A 25,597-nucleotide genomic window follows, 5' to 3' on the forward strand; every position below is an offset into this window, starting at 1 on the left:
AAATTTAGGGCTTCCCTGGTGGCGCAGTGGTTGGGAGTCTGCCTGCCAATGCAGGGGACACGGGTTCGAGCCCTGGTCTGGGAAGATCCCACATGCCGCGGAGCAACTGGGCCCGTGAGCCACAATTACTGAGCCTGCGCGTCTGGAGCCTGTGCTGCGGAACAAGAGAGGCCGCGATGGTGAGAGGCCCGCGCATCGCGATGAAGAGTGGCCACCGCTTGCCGCAGCTGGAGAAAGCCCTCGCACAGAAACGACCCAACACAGCCATAAATAGATAAATAAATAAATTTAAAATAAAAATGTGATTTGAATAAATAAATTTAAAAACAGGAAAGATGAAGATTTTTAAAAAAAAATAATAATAATAAGTAAATGGTGGGACTTCCCTGGTGGTCCAGTTGTTAAGACTCCTCGCTTCCGCTGCAGGGGGCATGGGTTCCATCCCTGGTCGAGAAACTAAGATCCCCCATGCTGCAGTGGCACGACCAAATAATAATAATAATAATAATAATAATAATAATAATAATAATGATAATAAGTAAATGGTAAAGCCAGGATTTAAACGTAAGCAGCTTGGCTCCAGTGTCTGCTCTGGACTAGTGGTTCTTAAATTTCAATGTTCAAAGAATCACCTGAGTATCTTGTTAAAATACAAATTTTAATTGAGTAGGTCTGGGTAGCACCTAAGAGCCTATATTTCTAACAAGCTCTCAACTGCTGATGCTCTGGCATCAACTACTACCTCTGATCTACCACACATCCTCCCTTTCCTTGGAACCGTATTTGTCTTTTGCAGCAAGAAACTGCCTTCCCCATGCTGTCGGTTACTGCTCCATATTCCCAAATGTTCCCAACATTGAATTCTCTTCTTTAAGAATCAGACTCAAACTTTACCCTCAAGAATATTGTCCTGCCCCTGCCTTTCTCTCTAGGATGAGACAGGCATTCTTGCCTCTGCTCCTACGCCACTTATTATACATCTTGCTACAGAACTCAGAACACTGAGTTATGGTCATTTGTTTGAAAATATTTCTGACCAGGCAGTGAGCTCTTTAAGGAGGCACAAGAGTCTGTACACTCTTGTGCCTAGCACATAAGAATAATAGCTAATACTTATCGACGGCTTTCTCTGTTCCAGAGACTGTTACATACCTAATAAACGTGTTTAATCTCCACAATAGCTTTATGAGATATATTATTACCCCCATTTTATGGATGAAGAAACTAAGGCACAGAGATTTCAAGTAGTTTGCCCAGTGAAACAAGCTGGTAAGTAGCAGAGCCATGAATTCGAATGAAGGCACTTTGACTCCAGGAAATGTATGGTAAATAAGAACCACTCTCCTCTGCCTCTGGTCTGAGAAAATGCATTGGAATACAATACCTATCTCAAACTTTATTCCTCTATTCACAAAGCAGATTAAGCAGGTTTCTTGGAACAAACTTCAAGATGCCTACCATCCACCATTCTAATTTTGTAGTACTCTGTTGGAGAAGGTGGATTTCACCATTATCATGAAAATATCTGAAAATAGCTCCTATGGTATTGTACAGGTAGGCAAATTGAAATGGATAAGACCTTAGAGATTCATTTTCTAAATTAAAAAAAACTGAGGTCCAAAGAAGAAATGAGTTAACCAAAGTCATACAAGAATTTCATGGCAGGACTGGGACTGGAAAGCAGCCCTTTTGACTTACAGGCTGCTGCTCTTTCCACTGTATCACACTGCCCGTAGATTCTTACCATCAGAAAGTTTTATTACCACACTGGTATAGCCAGAGGTGTACTAAAAGAGAATAGCAAGACCAAAATTTTTTTTAAATATACAGGTAGAATATCAAATAGTAGATCAAAATAAGTGGATTTGGGGGACAGAAAAGAAAGAAGGATTGGGGGACAGAAAAGAAAGGAGGAAAGTAAACTGGAGATAACTGGCAATTACATATCCAGGCTCAATAGAGGATTAGAAGTGCTTGGAACAATCTAGAACAGGTTCAAAAAGGTAAAAGATCTGGCCACTGCCTTGTCCACTGCGTCCCTTACTCTCCCCAACTGTCCATTCAATTCTATAGTCTCTACTTCCTAGGTAGCTGACCCCGTTGTTTTAGTAGGCTGATGATGAGGCCCCCTCACCTGTGTGAGATGGACCTTTATACCAACACTTTTTCTCCAAAGGAACCTCTCTATACTCCTTGCCAGTACATCTACCATACTGCCACTACTGTCAGGGTGCGTTTTCTGAACTTCAAAGCACTTGTCAGTCCCCTGCATAAAACTTGGGAGGCTCCCAGATGCTAACAGAATAAAGTTTTAGCTTTTTTGTAAGCAAACCCATGCTAATTCAAAGAAACATTCTTACACATCTAAGCTTTTCCTAGAGCACTGCTGTCACCTTTTAATCTAGTCTGAAATCTAATGTTTTCCTTAAGTTCACTGCTTCCCTTGAAGCCCTTTCAAATGGAGTTCTTCCTTCTCCCCCCATCTTCAATATCCTGAACCAGAAATAAAGGCTGGCATTCTCCTAACTTGTCACTACATCTGTATTAAGGTCAACTACCCCTGTTTTAAGGCTTTCACCATTAAGCCATTCAAACTCCATTTCACCCTCATTCCATCACTCTAGGGATGAAAGGATCTTAAGGAGAAGATTTTTTTTTTAATAAATTTATTTATTTTTGCTGCGTTGCGTCTTCACTGCTGTGTGTGGGCTTTCTCTAGTTGTGGTGAGCAGGGGCTACTCTTGGTTGTGGTGCTTGGGCTTCTCATTGCAGTAGCTCCTCTTGTTGCAGAGCACGGGCTCTAGGCGCATGGACTTCAGTAGTTGTGGCTTGCAGGCCCTAGAGGGCAGGCTCAGTAGTTGTGGCACAGGGGCTTAGTTGCTCCACGGCATGTGGGATCTTCCCGGACCAGGGCTCGAACCCATGTCCCCTGCATTGGCAGGTGGATTCTTAACCACTGTGCCACCAGGGAAGTCCCATTCCACCTTTGAATCAGTAAGCAAGGTATTCCACATTCAAAACAAAACTTCTTTTTCTGCAGATTCTTACTCCTTTACCCTCACCAAACCTGCTCTTCAGCTTCAGTGAAATCTGCAGTTTACAGTCTCCCAGTTCCAAATCTGTTCCCTCATCTGGTTTTGCTTTCTTCCCTTTCTACCCTGGACTCCATGATGATTTATTTCAAACTCAGTCTCATCAACACTTTCAAGTCCATTCAGCCATCTCTGTCCTTCCACATTGACCCTGAAACAGCCCTCAACCTTGAATCAGTTTCTTCCCTGCATCCCTCCTCATGATGATTGATCTATTAGTTAACTATTAGTGCATAATACGTTATCCCAAAGCTTAGTGACTTAAAACAATAATTTTTTTTTTTAATTTCATACAGTTTTTGCAGTTTCTATGGGAATCAAGAGTGGCTTAGGAGGGTGTTTCTGGCTTGGAATCTCTAAAAGGTTGCAGTCATCTGAAGGCTGACTAGGGCTAGAGGATCAGCTTCCAGGTAGGTCACTCACATGGTTGGCAAGTTAGTGAGGCAAGAGGTCTGTTTCTCACTATATGGATCTCCTTATAAGGCTGCTTGAGCATCCTTATGAAATGGTAGCTGGCGTCCCCCAGAACAAGTGTTCCAAGAGAGCAATGTAGAAACTGCGGTATTGTGATGTGCCTGGGTGTGTATATACAAAAGCAGGTTTTATGTTTGTGTGTATATGACACATACCATGAAAGGGAATTTGTACAAAGCAGTAAATCTAGAACAACTTGACAGAAGTAAGTTGAAATAATATTAGGTAGCATTTGTTTAAGTCCCATTATAAAAAGAGCACCTTGTGTGTATTATCTCATTTAAACCTCACAACATTCCCATGATGTAGTAATTATTGTTCCATTTTACAGCTGAGGAAACCAAGGCCTAGAGAGAAGAAATTATCCAAAGTCTGATATCACCAGAAGACTTCCCAAGAACACACAGATACTACAGAGTCCTAGTTACCTATGGTTGCATAACAAACCATTGCTGTGGCTTAAACGATTTATTTTGCTCTCGAATCTCCAGTTTGGGTAGGGTTTAGTGGAGACAGCTCATCTCTGCTCCTCTGGGCAACTTGAAGACTAAGAGCTGGAATCATCTGAGTGCTCATTCATGCATATGATTAGCAATTGATGTTGGCTGTTGCCTGGAATCTTTGCTGGGATTATCAGCGGGAACATCTGTATGTGGCATCTCCATGTGGCCTAGGCTTCCTTACAGCATGTGGCCAGATTCCAAGGGTGAGTGACTGGAGAGAAGGAAACAAGAGGAAACTATATCATTTTTATAATCAAGCTATGGAAGTCATAGCATTATTTCTGCCATACTCTTGATTGGAACAGTCAAGCCCACCCGGGTTCAAGGGGAAGGGAAATAATAGATTCCATTGCTAGATAGAAGAGTGGTAGAGTTCTGAAAGAACTCTGTACCATTTCTGTGGGACCAGAAATGTTGCTGTGGCCATTTTTGGAAAATGTCCTCTGTCCACAACAATTCATATCCCTCTCACATGCAAAACACACTCATTCCTTCCCCGCAAAACCCAAAGTGTCTTCCCATTATGACAGCAGACCTGGGTTGTTCAGAGACTAGGAGGTTGCAGTCATACTGTGAAATTCCGTTTATATAAAGTTCAAAAGCAGTAAAATATAATCTGTAGTTATAGAAGTCTGAAGAATAAATACCTTTAGCGGAGCAACTACTTGAATGGAGCTTGTAGGAATGTACCAGGGTGCTATAAATGTTCTATATCTTGATCTGGGTAGGGATTATATAAATAGATATGCACATGTAAAAGTTTACCAAGCTGTACATGTAAGCTGTACATGTTTACCAAGTGCACATGTAAATTGTGTCCTTTCTGTAGATTATACCTCAATAAAAAGTAAAAGGGCACTACAGTGGTAGATACAAGCCATTACACATTTGTCAAAACCTGTGGAATGTACTACACAACGAGTGAACCCTAATGTAAACTGTGGACTTTGGGTGATAATTATGTGTCATTATCATATCATAATCGATGTGTAGCTTCATCGATTGTAACAAATGTACCACTCTGGTGTGGGATGTTGATAGTGAGGGAGGATAGGAGGCAAATGAGAATTTTCCACTCAATTTTGCTGTGAACATAAAACTGCTCTAAAAAATAATTAATTAATAATTTTAAAAAGCCGTAAGTTAAAAGGATTGAAAAAAACCTATCTGTGCCAGTTAGGGGCCGCGTGTGTGTGTGTGTGTGTGTGTGTGAGAGACAAATGATAGATGAAAATATATGGATGGGTGAATGAGTGAGTGAGTGAGTAAAATGATTTAAGGAACAATGGAAATTTTTGGTTCACTTAAAAGTAAGTGCTGGGGTAGTTCTGGCTTCAGGCATTACTGAATCCACGATTCTAACAGGGCCAGTCTTGGTATCTCTCCATCCCTCAGCTCTGTCTTCTACTGTGTTAGCTTCATTCTCAGGCTACATGTGTTGGCTCCCAGCAGTTCCAGCTTATATGATCCCCCTGCTTATAGGCTCAGAAGAAAAGAGCACATGTCATTTCTTCCAGCAGTCTTAACAAAAGTCGTCTTGCTCTGTTGCTGTTGACTCCATCTGAGTCACATGCCAATCCCTGAACTGTGGCCAGGGGAATGTAATGCCCTGATTTGCCAGGCCTGAACCACATGTTACTCTCTGGGAAAGGAGGAAGGGTGTGGGTAAAGTCAGTTATTCCCAAAGCACAGGGAGTGGGTGTGAGTGTGGGCTTGGTTTCCCTTAGGAAAGTTAGGGTACTATAATCAGAGGAAAATAAAAGAATGCCGCACAGCAAAATCAGAGTTGCTTACTAAAGTAAACGATGGCAATGTGATAAGAGTCATAAAAATGTTCCTACCCTTAGATATGGGATTCCCATTTGTGGGAATAATCCAAAATATGGGAACACTTACATATACAAAGATTTTAATTTCAATGATATCTAAAAAAATTGACAATTATCTTACAATAGGAGAGTATTTACATACCCCACATCTGTTTCAGTATGTCGTCATTTAAGATGAAAATTACAAATAATTAACATCAAGGAATATGCTTGTGTACATGGTAAAAGCATGTATATGTAAACATCAAAAAAATAATAGTAATAATGGAAGAAAAACATGCCAAAACAACAGCATACTAGAGTGGTAGAACCATGGATGATCCTTTTCCCTTCACTGTATTTCCAAGTCTTCTTTTAGTATTTATATTATTGTTATGATTTAATGTATTTTGTAAAACTCCTTAGTGTCTTACCAAGAATATTTCTTTCTCTTAAGTATGGAGTAGAGCCAGAATAAACAAACTGCTACATCAGTTGGCTAGTGATTGTGGTTAAGGTCATAGATCCTCAGAGTTAGAAGAAACCTCAGAGATATTCAGTTTAACCCCCCCATTTTACAGGAGAGGTGTCTGAGACCCAGAGAGGTAGATTGAACCAATCAATTAAGATTTGGATTTTGGTGAGATTGTCTGCTTTTCTGAAAACCCATCCTCAAGTTCAAGTTGATATCTAGCCTTCCATTACTAATTCAAATTAAAGCAGTTACCGTGTTCGTTGGGAAAGTGATGTTCTTAAAAGAACATTAAAAACTAACATCATGGCCCCTTAGGTCCTTCCCTTTCACATCCTTGCACATCTTTCTTTGTAAACAACTTAGTGAATAAATGCAAAGGAAGCCTAGATCTGGCTAAATTTAATGGGCCAATGTTTACTTCTTTTGGGTATCAACTTATTCATTCAATGAATGTCAGGCCATGAAATTATGGAGATGAGTAAGATACAACAATTATCCTCCTGGAGCTCACAGTTGAGTGGGGAAGTTAGACACATGCAGTTAGCTCTATATACCATAGGAGAACGTGGTAACACAGAACGTTCACAGAGGCATTTAAGGAGTGCTATGGGATCAGGGAGAAAAGGATTGTTTCCATCACAGAAGGCTTCTTCGCAGAGGTAGCATTTGAGCTGGGCCTCACAAAGTAACAGGATTTTACCAGGCAGAGAAGTAAGGAGAGGGTATCAAGGGTGTCACGGCAGAGAAAATAGAAGCAAAGGCATGGAAGCATAAAAGGACACATAGAAGTGAAATGAGGGATGTTGGATTCTTAGTGGTCCTCAACTGGGAGTACCTGTCAGAACAACTTGGGGTGCTCTATCAAATTTCAGAAGATTGTGATGTACACTCTTGGCTAAAAGCCTTAGGTGGCCACTGAGATCTTGTCCGTACCCTAAATAATTAACACAGTACCTCACAAGAGAGCACCAGACCTAATAACACAAGTTATTGCCATTTAATCCTCGTTGGAACCCAAGTGGCAGAAATACTGTCTGTGCTCTGGATGGTGATTTGACACTGATTAATGACTTGATCATTAGAAAGCTAAAGGGAATTGCAAATGAAAATGGAAATAAAGACATAATCTCACACATTAAGTTTTCCCTAGTTCATTTTTGAAAAAAAAAATTCAGGTTCACCCAAGTGCTAAGGTGCCTCAGGTGACGAGCTGATTATAATCAGTGATTATCCAAGGTGAGATCCAAGATATTTCATGAAGATGGAAATAATAACCCTGTCGGAAATGGAAATCAGCTATCATGGGGGAGGGGGCTATAAATCCAAACATAATATTCAACTTGTCTTCACCTCAGAGAGTTTCCAGCTGTTTATGACATTTGCTGTGATTTGCCAGAGATGAAATGCATTTTTTAAAACTCTGCTGCAGCCAGCAGAATGAAAGCCTTGGAGCCATAGTCTCTTTCAAAAAGTGTTGAGCACTTGTGAAGTCTTCAGAGAAATGGTAGAAAGTGTCTGCTTTCTTGTCAGTTCCAGTGAAGGTTTTTTTCCTGTAACCCTAGGACTGATCATTATTTTCTAGGTAAGCTAGTGGAAGACCAGGTCAGGTCTCTCATGGGTGAAAGGGCACTTACTGAGATGCTATGGGCTTTAAACTTAGCACATGAAAAAAAAAAAAAAAAAACTTACCGCATCAAGGCCAGCAGTTCAAATCCAAGCCTTGCTAAAGGCAGAGATAATAAAGCAACACGTGTTTATGGAGAGCCTGGGAAATATATGTGTTGAGAAACGATTGTGGGAAGGAAATGGTCCAAATAACGCTTGTGTGAGTGTGCTCATGTGCGCACGCGTGCACACACACACATACACACACACACACACACACACACACATGCACCCTGAGCTGAAGTGTACAAGGCAATCAGTGCTGATAGCAGTTATCTCACCAGACTCTCATTAGATAGGAGACTCCTTGAGAGCAAGGACTGAGGTTTTTGACTTCTGAATCCCCAGCACTGTTGACTGAATTACTGAATGGTGTGTTGAACCCAAAAGGACAGTGGTGTGGGCATGTGGCAATGTCTTCCCACAGTCACCCAGACTGCCTAAGTTTCCCCAGGCAGGCCTTACACCTTCATGCTCTGCCCTGGGGCTGTTCTCCTTCCATTCTTCCTCTGCCTGGAATGCTTTTACCCTGTCCCTTCATCCACCCCCTTGCCTTTTGAAGCCTATCAAAATCCTTCTTATTCTTTATAGTCCGTCTCAAAATGTCTTTTGAAAATAATTCTCCAAGCACAGATAGGAGCAGGGCATGTTCTTGGAAGTCAGAAAGATTTGGGTTTGAATCCAGTTCTACCTCATTCAAGTTCTTGAACAAGTTACCTCACGTCCTTGTGCCTCTGTTTCCTCCAGATGAGCTTTGGGGAAGATTTAATGTGATAACGTATGTACAGCGCCTGGGTCAGTGACCAGCACAGGATAGATTATCAGTAACTGTTAGCTCTCTGAAACCCAGCTCAGTTCTTTAAAAATGTTAGGTCCCTCTGCCTATACATTCTTTAGGTTTCCATTAGACTTCTTCCCCCTCCCCAACACCGACTCCCTCATCAAGAATAACTGCTCCCTCCTCTGTTCTGTAGTGCTTTGTTTATGCCTGTTTTCTAGCACTTAGTATAAACTGACTTGTGCTGTAACTCATTGTGTTTCCCTCCCACTTTGGCTGAAAATGCCTCAAGGGCAGTATCTCCAGCAACTACATTAGGGACTAGCTTAGGACAGACATTTCATAAATGGTTATCTAATTGAAACATTTAACCCAGCTTTCCAGGAGGCAAAGTGAGCATGTAACATGTCTTCTCTCAACCAGCGTTGAATGGTCTAAGTAGCAAGGAGGAAATTCCCCTGCAATTAAGTGGTTCAGAGTTGATTGCTGTCCATCCAGCCTGAGTGAGCAGAGCCTCCACTTCCAGATGTCTTTGTTTCTCTCACTTCCAACTCAGCCCGGCCAGAGGAGCATTCCCATAAGGGTAACTCAATATATGGGTTTTTTTTTTGCTGATCTGATTAGAGTGTGAAATATTTTCTTTGGAGAAAATGCACAAGAGTGAGGTTTTCTTCTTTTTCGCAAGGAGTAGAAGGTGAGGGAGAAAGAGGAAAATTGAAGCCAGAGGAAAATCTGTTGTAACCCAGGAGATGAACACATACAGTCAACACATCAGATACTGTCCTGGGTCAAAACTTCAGAGCCTGAGCCATAAAGGACTCCATACCTTTGCACTGATCCTAGGAAAAGAATTAAACAGAAGCAAAAGCAAAAAACAAATTTAAAAATCTCTTCCCCAGAAGCTATTCTTTGCAGTGATATCTGTACCAATGAACTGGAAGCAACCTAAAAATTCAGTCCAATTCAACAAATATTTACTGAACTGCTAAGTGCAGGGGCATTGGATTTATGGAGATAATGGTGAAGATAGACTTTTAACCTTAGTCTGTTCTTCTATTCACTCAATTATTTTCATCCTTGGGAAAAACACAGTATTTCAGTCACTGTTCACCTAAGGAAGCAGAACTCTTATGAATTATGGAAAAAGGGGTTTATTATAGGAATTGGAACTTGTACAGTTGTGGGAGGAGCTGGGGCAGTGTAGTTCTGAAAGTGGAGGGGGGCGGGGCTCAGTGAAGTCACCAACCAGAAGAAACCAAGCACACCCAGCTGCAGAATGGGGCTGTGATGGGGGAGCTGATAGAGAGGTCTAAGGGGGAAGTCTGTGGGTGCACAGCCAAGTGTCTGGTGGTGGGCTTGGAGCTATGATGGGCCAGCAGAGTCAGCAGTGGGAAGAGCTGGATGTGGAGTGGAGGAGAGTGAAGACAACCTGCCGGCACCTCCATGTCTGCTGTCAGACCCATGACTTCAGAGAGCAATGGCTGCTGATTCACTTCTGCTTCCCAAATCTCAAGCAACTATTCTTTTTAAACCAAGTTTAACCTAGAATCATACAGTTGCAGCTTAAGCAAGCTGACACACATAAACTGCCTCCATCATCACAAAGTCATTTCTGTCTTTTCCCAATTTTCTACAATGGAAAAAGAGTGTCCTTTTAAGTCTAACAGGACCTGAATTCTAATCCTCCCTAGCTGTATGTTCTCAGGTAAATTACATTTCTGGACCTTAATGGATCAGGAGCCCTTGCTCTGTGCTACCATAGCTCTCTGCTTCTCTCTGCTGTAGCATTAACTTCATTTTCTTGTCATTATCTATTTATGCATCCACTTCCTCCACCAGACCACAAGCTCAAGCACGGGGATCATATCTGATTCTGCTCTATAGTTATGGTACCTAACAGAACCTGGCACAGAATAGATGCTCAACAGATGCTTGCTGAGAATGAATCCTTGAAATGGAGAAGAGAAACTCATCAGACTATCAAGCTAATAATGGAGTCCAGCACAAAGACATTAAGGAAGTGTACCCTTCTCTGTCCCTATCATGCTCTCAGCACACTAAAAACAGGCTCCAGATACCCTTACTTCATCCATAGCTTCTATCTTAAACCATTCCACTTCCCAGCCTGTTTTAATCATCCCGATTCCTGGCTCCTGGGCTTGTCTTCTCTTTACTACCTACAATCACCTCTTGGACTTTTACTTGAAATGTTCAGGGCTTTGGCTCTCTATCTTGTTTTCCCCTTTGATTAAACTATTTCTACTTTCTTGGCATATTTCTCACCCTCCTAACCCTAGATTCTCAGGTCAAAGACTATAAAAGTTCCTGCCTTCAAGGAGTTCTCAGGCTGGCGAACAAAAGACAAGGAAACCAGCAATTCCAGGACAGTGTAGTAAGAGGTCTGGTTGAAGTATGTGCAGGGTACTGTGGGAGCAGAGAGAGAATGAAGAGCACCTAATCTTACAAAGAGAAGGGTAGCTGTCAGAAGGAAGTATAGTTTGATCTGGGTCTTAAGAAATTGCTTAAGAAATTCCCAGGCAGAGAAAAGGGAGGACATGCATTGCAGACTGAGACCAGCATTGCAGAGGTGTGAAGACAGGAGAGATCAAGTTCTGGGGGGGGTTGCAGGCGGGTTGGTGTGGTGGGAAGGGCTTGGAAGCACAGTTGGAAAGTGGAGGGAAATGAGCCAATGTTTTAAAATTCGGAGATTTCACATAAAATCCTGGATTTCCAGCTTCTGTTGAAAAATCAGAAGATCTGTCCACACCAGGCTCTCATTCTCACGTTAGCTGAGTATTGTTTGTCCTTCTTAGATGCCAGGGGTGTTATATAACTTGCAAGTCTCCACCACACCCTTTATCATCACACTTGCACTCTTGTTTTTCTTTAAGGGAAGAAATATTTCTTAGTACCCATGTCTCTGTGAAAAGTGGGGAAATGGAGGTTAGATTACAAGGGCCAGGCAATCAAAAAAAAAAAAAAATGAGGAATAGCATGTTTCTTTGTGGACGTGAAGAAATGTGTATCTGTTAGAGAACTGCAACTTTCTCTTAAACCCAAGTCCCTCACTCATTTATGTTACCTGCAGGGTTTGCTACATAAGGAGTGATGACTTCATGGGGCTGCCTTACTTTTCATAAAACTTTGCAATGTTCACAGGCCATCAAGAAGGAATGTGCCAGGAGTGCTAGTCTTAAAGAGGGTGTAGGAGACATGTGTATGTCTGGCCAGAGCCTGTCGAAGAGAAGCCAACACTGACTTTCAGAGCCTCAAATAGGTGATGAATCAAGTAGGAAGAAATTGAGAGGGCTCAGAAAAGGGCTTGTCCATGGCCCAGAGGCAGCTAATGGCAGGGATTCTCTGCAGCTGGTGACAGCGTGGAGGAAATGCTGTGCAACCCCTGCTTCCAGATCCAGGGCCAGAAGACCAAACTGCTCTCAGTAATCATGCAGAACTGGCCCAGCTTCTCAGTAAGAGGGTTACTGGATCCTTCAGAAACCCCCCTAGTCCTCACATCCTGGGACTGACAGCCCTGCACTTCCAAGTACTATCTAAGGCCTCCAGCTTTCCCAGAGCCTGGAACTCCTCCTCTGAGCGCCTCACAGCTGGCTGAGAGGCTGCCTTGAGCTCCTTTGAGGCCTCCTGTCTTCAGTGATAATTCTCTGCAGCTTGGCTCTGGCAGTCTTACCTCCTCTCCCTGTGTAACTGATCCTGGTCCTCTGGCTCTGTCAGCGCCTCTGCTGAGTGCACCGTGACGTGTGTGAGCCTTGAGCTGGGCGGGAACCCTCAGAGCGAAGTGTGAGTTTCTTCCCAGGCCATTGAAGCTGCCTTTCTGTGGTATGCAAGACACTTGGGCTCTGCTAGTAGGAAAGGAATGCCTTCATTAGGTGGTAACGGAGAAGGGATCCCTTAAATCTTCAAATTGATCTCCCCGATTCCCCATCTTTTCCCACATCAATTCTGCTTGTACCTGCTGAATTAACATACACTAAAGCCTAATGCTGAGCATGCTTGTGTGTGGTTTTGTTTGTTTGTTTGTTTGGCCATGCAACGCGGCTTGCGGAATCTTAGTTCCCCGACCAGGGATCGAACCCTCGCCCTCGGCAATGAGGGCACGGAGTCCTAACCACTGGACCACTAGGGTATTCCCATGAGGATGTTATGTTTCTGATCAAAAGCCTTCATTGGCTCCTCATTTCCTACCAAATTCAAACCAAGTCATCTGCCCTGGCATGCTGGAACTTTCTCAGGATGACCCCAAATGTTTTTCTAGGCTTCTTGGCACCTCTCAGGTAATCCTAGACTCTTCAGCAAAGGAATGGACCTTAGCTGTTATTTTGTCTAATCCTGCATTTGATTATAAGAATCTCTTTGTGACATCCCGGCTTCACTGCCAGGGGATGATGCAAGGTAATTTCCTGTCGGGGGACTTGGAAAGTGGTTAGGTCCATCCAGGTAGAACTAAACCTGGGGCAAGAGAGAAATTTTATATACGAAAGCATTAGAGTTAGTCCAGTTGTGTCTTACTGGAGGCCAGGCTACCCCTTACAACAGATGTTCTCAAGCCACAGTGGCAGGAAAGGCCCAGTCTGCTGGTAACGGGGGACTCAGACCAAACCAATTCATGTGTCTGGGTCCCTTTCAATTGCAACCATCCTGCCTTGCATCCTGTGGCTGTCCCTCCTCTTCCTAATGGACACCATCGTATCTTAAGCACCACACATCATGGATTCAAGTTTCTGAGAATTTCATCCCAGAAACTGGGAAGCAATGAAATGTGGAGGAACAATCCTGGTCTTTGGAGCCAGCCAGACCAGGTTGGGTTTTCATTGTCTTGCATAATATGATGTGGTTAAGAACTCTGGCTCTGGAGTTAGGCAGAGCTAGGTTCAGATACTATTCTACCATTTCCTACCTCTGTGACTAAGGACAAATTACCCAACTTCTCTGAGCCTTCATTTTCTAATACGTAACATAGGGACAATAACAACAGCCTCATTGAGTTTTGGTGACAAATGATAAAGTACATGTGTATCAGCTAGAACGTCTTCAGCTGCAAGTAACAAATAAAAACTCAAAATTGCTGAAACAATTAGGAAAATTTATTATCTCACAAAACAAGAAGTCTAGAAGTAGGGAAGTTCCAGGATTGGTTTATTCTTCAAGGACTCAGATTTGTTCCATCTTTATGCTCTTCCAACCTCAGCTTGTAGGCTTTCCTAGGCTGGCCTTCCTCATGAACATAAGATGACTGCCACAGTTCCAGACATCACATCCTAACACTACAATATGCAAAAGTAGAAGAGGATCATCTCTTTTGTGTTTTTTTTTTAAGAGTAAGAAAACCTTTCTCTGGTGTTATCACAGAATACACTGTCTCTCTCCTCGAAGTCTATATATGCTACTCCCTCACCGATGCCCCCTCTCACATCTTTGGCTGGAGCTGGGTCACAAGCCTGCCTTTAATCCAATCACTGACAAAAGGGATAGAATCACCGTGATTGGCTTGGCCAGTCATACTGGAGATAGAGTCCCCTTTCCTTAGGGATGGATATCTGGACAAAACTAGGATTCTGTGAGCAGAGAAGGAGTGGGATGGTTGTTATGTAGACAACCAACGTGTCTGTTACCACATGGAATCTGACACATGTTAAGCATTAAATATACATTAGCTATTGTTGTTATTTACTCTTATTAGCTGTGCAAACTTATTCAAGTCACATATCTCCTAAAGTGCCAAGTTTCTAGTTTGTTGGATGGTTATAAAATTAAATGAGATGGCATATGTAAAGTCTTAGGTGCTTAGTAAATGTAGCTATTTATTGTAGTGGTACATAATTATTGCCACAAGACTTGGGCAGCAGGCTGACATCTCCAACAAAGGTTTCTGGGATTGACCTCACTAGAGCACTAGAAGCAGTTCAAATTTAATGTTCTATAGTTGTGATTGTGCATGTTAATTTGCCAGCCCTAATCCTTCAGGAACAGTTATCTATGCCTTTGTGTCAGGAGACCCCGTAAGACAATGATTCTGCTAAGTGACCCACTGTGCTGGCGCCCTTGCCCCTAGAGGGCACTGGAGGCCTCCCCTACTCAAGGGTTTGATGGCCTAAGACTAACAGCCCATCTACCACCAAGAGTAGATCTCACTTCTTGGCCTTGAGTCCTCAGCTTAGGAGGGGAGCTTGATGGGCAAGAATCATCTTCTCCACGGCACCTAGGACTATAGCTTTGTCAGATCCAGATTCCCATCCCAGCTCTATCACTTACTAGCAGTGTGACCTTAGGCAGAACTCTTTATTTCTCTTTGAGTATCATTTTCCTCATCTGTAGAATGGGGATGATAATGTAATATCCATTAGAGTTATGGTAAAGATTAAATTAGATGGTAGCTATACATAATGCTTGTCAAATTGGGTGAAGCTTAATAAATGGTGCCTGTGTTCTTGTAAGTACTCAATAACTATTTGCTGATTGATTACAGAAGGTGAATTCGTGCACATATGCACTTGAAGACAGTGATAACTAACCCAAGTCCAATGCTTATAATTTTACAAACTAAATTTTCCCAGTAGAGGTAGAAATTAGCCTTGGCCTAATTTTTACACATGATGATACTGAGGCTCAGAGAATAAGAACTTAGTCTGGATCTCAAAGCAAGTTAATGGCAGAGCAGGGATTTGAACCCATGTATCTCTGATGCCAAAGCCCCATACTCTTCCACTGACTCATCTTTCCCTCTTACCCTGCTCATTTGAAGGCAGTGACTCTCACTAACCACACCTTCCACATCCTTCCCCATAGCAGTCTCTTTAGCCTCTGAGTTCTGAGAGCACTTGCTTGAACCTTCCATTGGTTCACATTTATGAGTACCTCCAGTTAGCCAGGCCATAAACCTGGGCTTACCCTCCACCCTTCCCTCTCTTTCACTCTTCATGTCTAATAGGTTACTAATGTCTGTCAATTCTACCTTTTAAATAACCCTGAAGTCGTTACATGCTTCTCTCTTCCCACTACCACCACCCAGTTTCAAGCCTCCAACATCTCTCTGAGTAATGCGGCCTGGAGTAATGCAGCAGTCTCTTAACCGGTCTCTCTGCCCCCATGCCATTCTCCAGAATGACATTTCTGACAGAGAAAGCTGACCGTGTCACTCATACACCTAAAACTCCTTCAGAACAGGTGTCCCTGCTCACCTGCGCAGCCTCATCTTTCATCACTTTCCCTTCAAATTCTGGTCGCTGGTCTCCTGTGATGACCTGCCATCCCTGAACAGACACACTGTCTCTCCTCTCCAAGCCTTTGCACATGCTACTTCCTCTGCCACGATCAATGCCAACCCCACTCTCAGGCTTGCCTGGAAAACCCCTCCTCAGTCTTCAGGCTGAGGTTCAGGAAAGCACCCCCTCTTTCTCCACCTTCTACCCACAACTCAAATGATCCTGAAGCACCTTGCACTTACTTCTATCATTGCACTGATCTCCCTGGATTGATAACTTGTAACTGTCTTTTTCTTCTCAATCTTTACCACGAGATTGTAAGACCATTAGTTGAGGGCAGGGTTCCCCAACTTATTCATTGCTCTACCCTCTGATAAGTAGCGCGTTGAAGTGTTATCACTGCACTGAAGTCTCATCAGTGAAGGGGAGCTCTGCAGTTTCCAATGAAGTTGCCATGGGTGTTGTGTGGAGCCCGACATAGCACCACGTTCACCTTCCCTCCCTCTTCTCCCCCAGAATCCCAACCGCAAAAAAATAGCATGATGACTTACTTCCTTGGGAGCCTTCCAGCAAGTGGAGCATTTCAATAAACAAACAATAAAAGCGTAGAACAAATGGGAGAGGGAAAATGTAGGCCCTCAAGAGAAGGATTGAAATCAGACTTGGCAAGAGGCTGTGAATGCTTCTAAGTCTGATAGATTTATGATTGGGAATTTTGTGTTTCCACATGGACCTTGCCTGCCTCTATTATGCTAACAGGCAGGGCTGGAGTGAAAGTGGTTTGAGGAGAGGAGACCTAGATTCTTCTGACTTGGAAAGAGCTTTGAGTTTGTACATTCCATCTTCAAACACAGGGACCCTAAATGGTCTTAGGGGGATACGGATGCCTTTATGCACACGTGTGCTCTCTCTCTGCTCTCCCTCTCTTTCTCTCTCATGACACACACACACACATATCTATATGTAAGGATTGATTTTATAAAAAAATTGGTCACATTCTCATACTTACCCAAGAAATTAGATAGATAGAAAAGAGACCCATAAGCTTTTTTATTTTTCTGGATCTCAGAAGGATTTAGGCATTTTAGATTCTCCTATTTGTCTGAATCAAACCAAATGTCTCCATCCCATGTCTCAGGATTCCATTCCTTCTCATTCATGCCCTAACTTTCATCAAAGAAACCCGGGGAACCTGTGACTTCCACTAACATTATAATTGGGCAGCCACAGGATCAAAGTTTGAGTCTGATTTTCAATTACATTAGTCCTGAAGCTGTAATAGGTAAAAAAATTATTTTAGGGCTTCCCTGGTGGTGCAGTGGTTGAGAATCCGCCTGCTAATGCAGGGGACACGGGTTCGAGCCCTGGTCTGGGAGGATCCCACATGCCGCGGAGCAACTGGGCCCGTGAGCCACAACTACTGAGCCTGCGCGTCTGGAGCCTGTGCTCCGCAACGAGAGGCCGCGACAGTGAGAGGCCCGCGCACCGCGATGAAGAGTGGCCCCCACTTGCAGCAACTAGAGAAAGCCCTCGCACAGAAACGAAAGACCCAACACAGCCATAAATAAATAAGTAAATTAAAAAAAAATTATTTTAGAGCCATAGTAGAAGCTCTCCGTTTCTCTTAATGTGCCTAGAACTGAGAGTTTAGAACTCTGAGCTTGTGATTTTCTTCCAATAAGCCTTCTGGTGCCGTCAGAAGCAGCCAAACTGTCTCAAAATCCTTGTAGTCACAATTCCCACCATAATAGTCATTTCAGCAGAAATTTGGTCTCCCAAAGACTGGCCTTGAATAGGCATTTCATCCCAGGTATTCACAGGTGATAGCTTTTTTTCATTTTTTTTTTAAATTTCACAGGCGATAGTTTAAGTAACTCTTGCTGTTACATGTCATGGATTACTAATTACTGGAAGAGGCAGTCCAACCAGGGGCCCCAAGGGTCCCTGTACATCCTTGTTTTTTATTTATTTATTTTTGGCTGCATTGGGTCTTCGATGGGTCTTTGTTGCTGCATGCGGGCTTTCTCTAGTTATAGCGAGTGAGGGCTACTCTTCGTTCTGGTGCGCGGGCTTCTCATTGCACTGGCTTCTCTTGTTGTGGAGCACGGGCTCTAGGCCTGCTGGCTCAGTAGCTGTGGCTCACGGTCTCTAGAGTGCAGCCTCAGTAGTTGTGGCGCACGGGCTTAGTTGCTCCGCGGCATGTGGGATCTTCCCGGACCAGGGCTCGAACCTGTGAGCCCTGCATTGGCAGGCAGATTCTTAACCACTGCACCACCAGGGAAGCCCGCTGTACACCCTTGTTGAGTGTGCCAAACTGCAAGGCCTAACCATGCTTGGACCCTGGGTCATTTCTGTAACTAGTCTCAAAGGCAATTAAGTAGACCAAGGTGACCACAGCATGACTGTTGTACAACTATTCACTCACTCCCTTGGGGAAGGAGACTGGCTTGTTGGTTGCTTGTTGTAAAAGGTTCTGAGTCCTTGTCCGGGGCTCCTCAGTGACAGTGCAACCCCATTGCATGTGTAGCTGCCATCTGGGCCCACTGCATTGCCCCATGGGACTTGGGGGCAAGGAAACCAGCTGTACCATGCTGTTGTTCCTGCTCTTTGCAGTTCTGTGAAATACACTGTCTTTCTCTGATCCACTGAACTTGTCTACTTTGGGGACCTCTGGAGTGTAGCAAGCCAACTTGGAGTCTTGTTACTGCCTGCCATCTTCCATGAGGTTGGGGTTCTTCCCTGACCAGTATCCCATTTTCCACTGGCAAAGACCTCATAGCTGAATTCAAGCCCAATCAGGTCATATAACAATCCCAGAGTCCCATCTTTGAGGGTCAGTTTCCCAACCACTTTCCATATCAACTACTGTATCAGCCAGTGTTTTTCCAGTCAGAAAAACAAATCCTTCTAGGTCTGTGCTGTCCAGTACTGTAGGCATTAACCTCATGTGGCTATTTACACTTAAATTATTAAAATTAAAAGTAATTTAAAAGTCAGTTCCTCAGTCACACTAGCCACATTTCAAGTAGCTACATATGCCTAGTCGATACTGTATTGGTCAGCGCAATTAGGACATTTCTATCATCACAGAACATTCTATGGGACAGCACTGCTCCAGATCATTTCAAGCAGAAAGGGATTTAAAACAGGAAATTGTTGAGCATATGGGAGTAGACCAAGGAAGAAAGGGCTTAGGAGGGTTAGAAGAGAAAAAGGGACATGAAGAAGGTGCCACCACCCTGGGAGAAGCCAGCCCACAGTAGGTAACTGATCTATTAGGGGTGTCACTGCTGGGGGCACCACCAAAAAGCAGGACAAAACGATGCCTTCTTCCTTCCTCATGCCTTTCAGTCTCCTGCCAATACCTTCCATCTGGCAAGGGAGGCTTAAAAAATGTAATTTGTGAGTTCCTATACTTCTTGTAATACTAAAGAGAGCAAAGGATGGGGGGAAATGTATCTTACAGCAAACAGACAAATAACTGCAGAGTAGGGGTTTTATCAATAATAATAATATTATTAGGAGCCGCCAGGAATCCCACCCTGTAGCTCACATCCATTCCCTTATCTCTAGCAACTGCCCCCTGCCCTTTATGTTCCAACTACATGGCACTACTTTCAGTTCTGCCCTGAAACCTTATGATATTGCACCTCCTCAGATCTTGCATATACTGTTCCTTCTGCCTGGAACATGCTCTCCCTTGCTCTTCACATAGCTGGCTATTCTCATCCTTCAGATATTAGGTCAGATGTCACCTCCTCAGAGAGACTTTCCATGACCTTGCCAATCTGTCTAAACCAGCCTCAGCTCCCCTACCTCCTGCCCCAGCCATCAAGTCATCCTGTTTATTTTATAGTCCTTGTTTCAATTGAATATTATCTTCTGTGTTTATTATGTCTCCTCTCACTAGAATGTAAGCTACAGGAAGGCAGGGGCTTTGTCTGTCTTGTTTGGTACTGTGTTCTCAGCATTTAGAACAGTGGCTGGCATGTAAGAGGCCCTCAGTAAATATATACTGTCTAAATGAATAGTTTCCATCCATTCTTAAGGTCTGAAATCTTTCCTGTCTCTCTAGCCGGGTGAGGTATTTCTGCTATGTGTTCTAAGAGGAACCCATACTTCTCCCATTGTGACACTTAAAATTACTGTAATTACTTATATCTGATCCCTTGCTGGCCTTAAACTCAATGAAAGCAGGGACCATGTCTTTCTTGTTCACAGTTGAGTTCCCAGTGCCTAGCACAGTGCCTGGGATATAGCTGAAAGTGAGAAATTACTTGATGGATTTGGTAATCATATTGTTCTACCAAAGAGTTTGGGAGAAGATTTATTAGTGATGGGTACATTGAAACTAAGCAAAAGAAAACAAGGCAGTTTTTAACTTTTGGAAAAACTCCAGGAAAAATCTTAGCAAAACTGGAAATGCTATCACACAGCCCTGCACAGCTTGACTATGAATAATATTTACATAGTCGTAATCAGGGTCAACAGAACTGTATAAGTTATATTAGGCTTTGTAAGTTGTAAACGTTTTGACATTTTTCTATACTGGTTAGTAAATATCAATAGTAGCTACCCGAAGCTCCCTGAGTACCCCACTGCCACTGCTCCAGCTGCCCTTGCCCCCCATCTTAAAACTCCTTGAACCTTCTCAGGATCCACAACTACAGAGACAATACCTGGCACAGCCTGGGGCTCCAGACCCTGCTGGAAAGGCCAGCATCTCTTTGGATCCATCAAGTGTCTGTGTCAGTCAGCAGCCTACAGCCCCTCCTGGGCACTGCCTTTGGTTTCCCCAGACAGCTTAACTCAGCACTGCTTGTTACACGTACCGGGGCCCAGGGAGCCCTGAGTAGGAACCATCCAGAGACACCCAGCTACCAGCCAGTGGCTAGCCTGCCCCACCTCCCACATATCAACCCCCATTCCTGAATGTTCCGCCTTCCCCCAGCAGGCTCAGACCTCACCCCTGAGAGACAGCAGTCCTGGAGGGAATGCTGGCATCTCAGATGGCAAATATTTTTAATGGTACTCCTGGTCATAATATGTAAATACCACAGAATGATGTAACCCAAAATTGTGATATAAATATATTGGAAGATAGGCAGGGAAGTGGTGTTAGAGAAATCTTCCATTGTTCAACGTCAATATATAATGTCTGAACTTAAAAATCAAGAAATAACAGTAGAGCTATATTATTTGGAAAACAGAAGTAAATACCAAAAGAAACAGCTGGAAGAGTTGAAAGTGTCTAGTTGTCTCTGAGGAGAAGGGCTTGGTGTGGGGAGAGATGAGACAAGAATCTAGTGTTTTCTATTATAATCTTTAAAGAAAATTTGACTTTTGAACCATGTACATATTACTTTTTTTTTCTTTTAGGAGACTATTCCAGGAATCCTGATGAGAGGTGATGGTCAATGGTGATGGCAATGAGAGAGATAAGTGGATGCAAAATTATAATTAGGATATGAATTAGCACAACTTGGTAATTGCCTGGTGCAAAGAGTGAGAGAGGGGGAGAGGGAGGAGACTCACACAGATTTGGGCGTGTAAGCTGGGATTAGAGGATGACGGTTTCTTGGTGAGCACTTGGATGCCAAGGGTCCCTCCAATCACCACATAAGGCAAGAGTGACTAACTCTGCTTAGGAGGATTGGAAGTAGTTCACAAAGAAGGGATATTTGAACTGGGTCTTAAAGATAGTATAGAAGTTCCCAGTTCCACAAAAGATGAGCTCTGTGGTGAGAGGGTATGTTAAGAGAAGGATATTCTCAGGCAAGGGTGATGGGAAATAATAGGAAGTACAAAGGCACAAAAACATGGAAGCATTATTTTGGAGGGAAGATATTGAGTTGTCCTGTGTGGCTGCAGTGTGGGAGGCGAGAAAGAAAGAAAGATGTTGGGGAAGAAAATGGTGAAAAATAAGCAGGAACAAGAGTCTGTGGCCAGAATCCAAGAGCCTGTAATGTAGTCCAAGTGGTCCTCTCTCCCGAGCTGGTGGCGGAATAACAGGTACAAACCTTCTGGAAAATCAACTTGGAAATATACATCAGAAGCTGTTCAAATGTTTCTAACCTCTGTTCTAGTGATCCTATTCCTGGGGATTGTTCTTAAGGAATACTTTTTTTAAAGGATGGAGTAAGCAATATACATTAAGATATTTATTACATCAGTATTGAAAACAGTAAAAAATTGGAAAACAACCAACATTTTCATCAGAGGTGAATACCTAAGTACAAGATGGCACATTCATCCAATGAATAATAAATACACAGACTGGAGTGCTTGTCAGAATTTAGGTGAACTCACCCAGGAGGCCTGCTGGGCTCAGGGGAGAGGAGAAGGTCCAATGTGGGCAGGAGAGGAAGGGTGGAAGCAGAGTGGACCCAAGGCCAGTCCCAGCAAGGGCACAGGCAGGGCAGCCACCGTTATGGGGCATTTGCCTTTTGGTATCTCATTTAATCCTCACAGCAATAGCAATCTTATGAGGGTGGTACTAATACCAACCCGATTTTACAGACAAGGACCTGAGGCTCAAAGGAATGGAGCGATCTGCCCAGGGCTATCTAGCTTCGAAGTAGATGCCAACCCAAGTCTATGTGATGGCAGAGCAGTCAGTGCTTTCCTCTGCACCATGATGGCAAGTGTCAACAACCACCACGTTATCTACGGGGCATCCCTTTTTACATGGCCCTGGCATCTTTCTTCAGTCTCGGGGTAACAGGGCCAAGACTGTGTGGACACCAGAGATGGGCAGTAAGTAGCAAAATGGAAAAGGCTGTATGATGACATATTCTTATTGCTCACAAAGCTGAGCAATAAGAGTATGTAATTGTATCAGTGATCAAAGCTGCCCCCCAAAATTGTGCTCACAGTCAACAGCAGGAAGGGGCAAAAAGAAATGGAAACAGATAATGTGTGAGTGGGTTATCTCTTTCTCCTATTTTTGAGGTTTCTGTTCTTATCACTGTATTATTTGCACAATATAAAACCAATTTACGGGGCTTCCCTGATGGCGCAGTGGTTGAGAGTCTGCCTGCTAATGCAGGGGACGCGGGTTCGAGCCCTGGTCTGGGAAGATCCCACATGCCGCGGAGCAACTAGGCCCGTGAGCCACAACTACTGAGCCTGCGCGTCTGGAGCCTGTGCTCCGCAACAAGAGAGGCCGCAATAGTGAGAGGCCCGCGCACCGCGATGAAGAGTGGCCCCCGCTTGCCGCAACTAGAGAAAGCCCTCGCACAGAAACGAAGACCCAACACAGCCAAAAATAAATAAATTTTTAAAAAAAACCAATTTACAATGAAAAATGGAAACACGGAGAAAATACGAGTCCCTGGGGTGGCCCATGGCCCTGCCTTGAGCCCAGCTGCAGCTCCTGGCCTTCCAAAACCATTCTGACAGCAGCACACATAAAGAAGAAGTTGGCTTCTTCTGAACAAAGGAGTAAAGGAGAGAAATATAGTGTGTGACCCATGCCAAGAGGCCTCAGGTCCTTGCCATCATGCTTCAGATGTTGGTGTCATGGCTGCATCTATGTGACCCTCTCACATGGGCCGGGGATGTATGGTTGTGACCAGAGCTTCCCAGTCCAGGCCACTTTGTATCTGATGGTCGTTGCTGTTCCCCATTCATTTTTGTTGTTGGCTCTCCCACCTGGGGCTTGGGTTTGGCCTTGCTGGAGGAAGAGCCAGTACAGGATTCTCTCTGATTGAGGGACAGAGGCCAAGGTAACCTCAGCCAGCAAAGAGAACAGTGAAATAGCAACATCCATGACTGGGTTTCAGAGCTGGGGCCCAGCGAGTCTTCTTTTGTTCATGCTCACACTTCCTATCTCGCTCAGTTTTACTCTGTCCTCTAGATCACCATTCCTTTCAGGATTCCATGCACTTGCCCACGCTGTTCCTTCAGTCTAGAGCACCCTTTCTGGTGCTTCCTGACAGAGCTAAACCCTGCTCATCCTTTAATACCACGTCCTTGATGAAACTTTTCCCAGTCTCCTTTTGGGGAATGAATCATTCCCTCCTCTGACTCACACAGAACTTGATTTGTATCTTTCCTACGGCAATTGTATTTTTCTGCAGTATGTTATAGTTATTTGTGTCCATGTCTGTTTCTCCCACTGAATGGCGAGCTTCTCAGTGTGGCCAAGGAGCATGTCTTATCCAACTCTGATTCCCCACACAGCGTGGCCAACGCCTGGTATATGGTAGGTGCTCAATCAAAGTGTGGAATGACATTAAATTACAACGACTGAGTTCTTTGTCTTCCTGTGTCATGGATTCTCTGGGAAAGCTGTTGAGATTGTAGGCAGATGACCAATTGGTTTCATATCCCTTTCTTTCCAGTGCATTTTGAAAGGGGCTGGAAGAGGAAGAGAGTTAAAGCTATCTGTGGATCCATATTGCAGAGATTTCAGCCAGGGGTCCTTGGAGAGGGTAGTAATATGAATAATAACTAACGTGTGCAGGGACTCTTATACTTTCACACCCATTGACTCTGCTGGGTCTCACAAGGACTGTAGGATGTAGGCTGGGTAGGCAATATCTGGCTTGTCCCAATGTTACAGCTGAGGAACCCAAGGCTCAGAAAAATGAAGTGACTTGCTCAAGATTACATCAACTCAAAGGAGAGCTGGGACTCAGACCCAGACCTGTTGACTTCAAATCACACGCTCTTGGGATTGCAGAGGCGACAAAGACACAGACTCTCTTCCTCTTGATAAATGTTTGCAGAATGAAGGAAGGAAACCCACAGTTTAACCCTTGAGGAGGTGTACCTGCATCAGACCCCAGTTGTTATCCTTACACATGTTTATTTGCTCATCTAGGGGTTTAGCTCCTCAAAGGTGGGATCCATGCCTTCTTCTTTATTTCTCTCCCCACAGCTCAGGCCTTTGGCAGGCGCCTCACTTTTGCTGGCTCTTGGCTTCCATGTCTATAAAATGAGGAGGCTGAGCTAGAAGTTTAAGTCGGGTCACCTTCCCACCAGCGCCCAGCACAGAGCCTGGCCCACAGTTTCCATCACCCTCCCCGTGGATGACTCTCAGCTCCAACACTAGAGGCCTCCAGGACTCCAGCTGACATGATGGAGTGTGTACCCTGCACGTCGCAGCCTCTTCCCAGGCTGGCTTTGGAAACCAAGCCTCCTCCAGAGAGCAGGACTGCTCCGCTCACGCAGATCAAGTTGGGAGCCTCATTAGTCATGTCAGATGACATAGTTAACACTTGGGGCTGGCACAACCAGTTCATCAAAAGCTCCTATGTGCCTGGCTCCGTCACTGCAGCTGAGGAACTACTGTATGTGGAGCAGGCAGCACATCAGAGGAGCAGTGCCAGAGAGCTTCCAAATTGGTTTTGATTAATTGCATGGACATGTCTTTAATTGGTGCCAGGGTAGCGGCCAGAGAACTTATGGGAAAGCAGGATGTTACGCTTTCATTCCCTGAAGTCCCATAAAGCAATGAAAGATGAGGAACAGAATCACTGCTCGTTGAAAATTTATTGACCGTGCAGACCCAGAAAACAAAAATTAACTATCTGAATCGAAACCTAACCTCATTTTCCCAACTCATTGGAAGCCAGG

The 25,597-nt window shown here is 43.9% G+C and overlaps 1 protein-coding gene and 1 long non-coding RNA gene across 6 annotated transcripts in view; one reads left to right on the forward strand and one right to left on the reverse strand.

The window, feature by feature from the left end:
* Positions 1-24,269, forward strand: LOC309668268. The gene is made up of 2 exons (XR_014268174.1): positions 1-179; positions 23,190-24,269. It is a non-coding gene; the product is annotated as an uncharacterized lncRNA (long non-coding RNA).
* The window catches only part of LOC309668263 (uncharacterized protein), a gene marked incomplete at its 5' end in the record, with an annotated part of 49,868 nt that continues 28,290 nt past the window's right edge, over positions 4,020-25,597 (reverse strand). For 2 of the 5 annotated variants that reach the window (XR_014268170.1, XM_082477860.1), the window contains 2 exons: positions 4,020-4,280; positions 12,484-12,652. Coding sequence is in view for 2 of the 5 variants with exons in the window: in XM_082477859.1 (XP_082333985.1) it covers positions 4,247-4,280 (34 nt within the window). The other 3 variants (XR_014268171.1, XM_082477859.1, XM_082477861.1) reach the window with 3 other exon arrangements.

This window comes from Balaenoptera physalus (assembly GCF_965194825.1).
Source record: "Balaenoptera physalus genome assembly, chromosome: 10".
NCBI classification, from domain to species: Eukaryota; Metazoa; Chordata; class Mammalia; order Artiodactyla; family Balaenopteridae; genus Balaenoptera; species Balaenoptera physalus.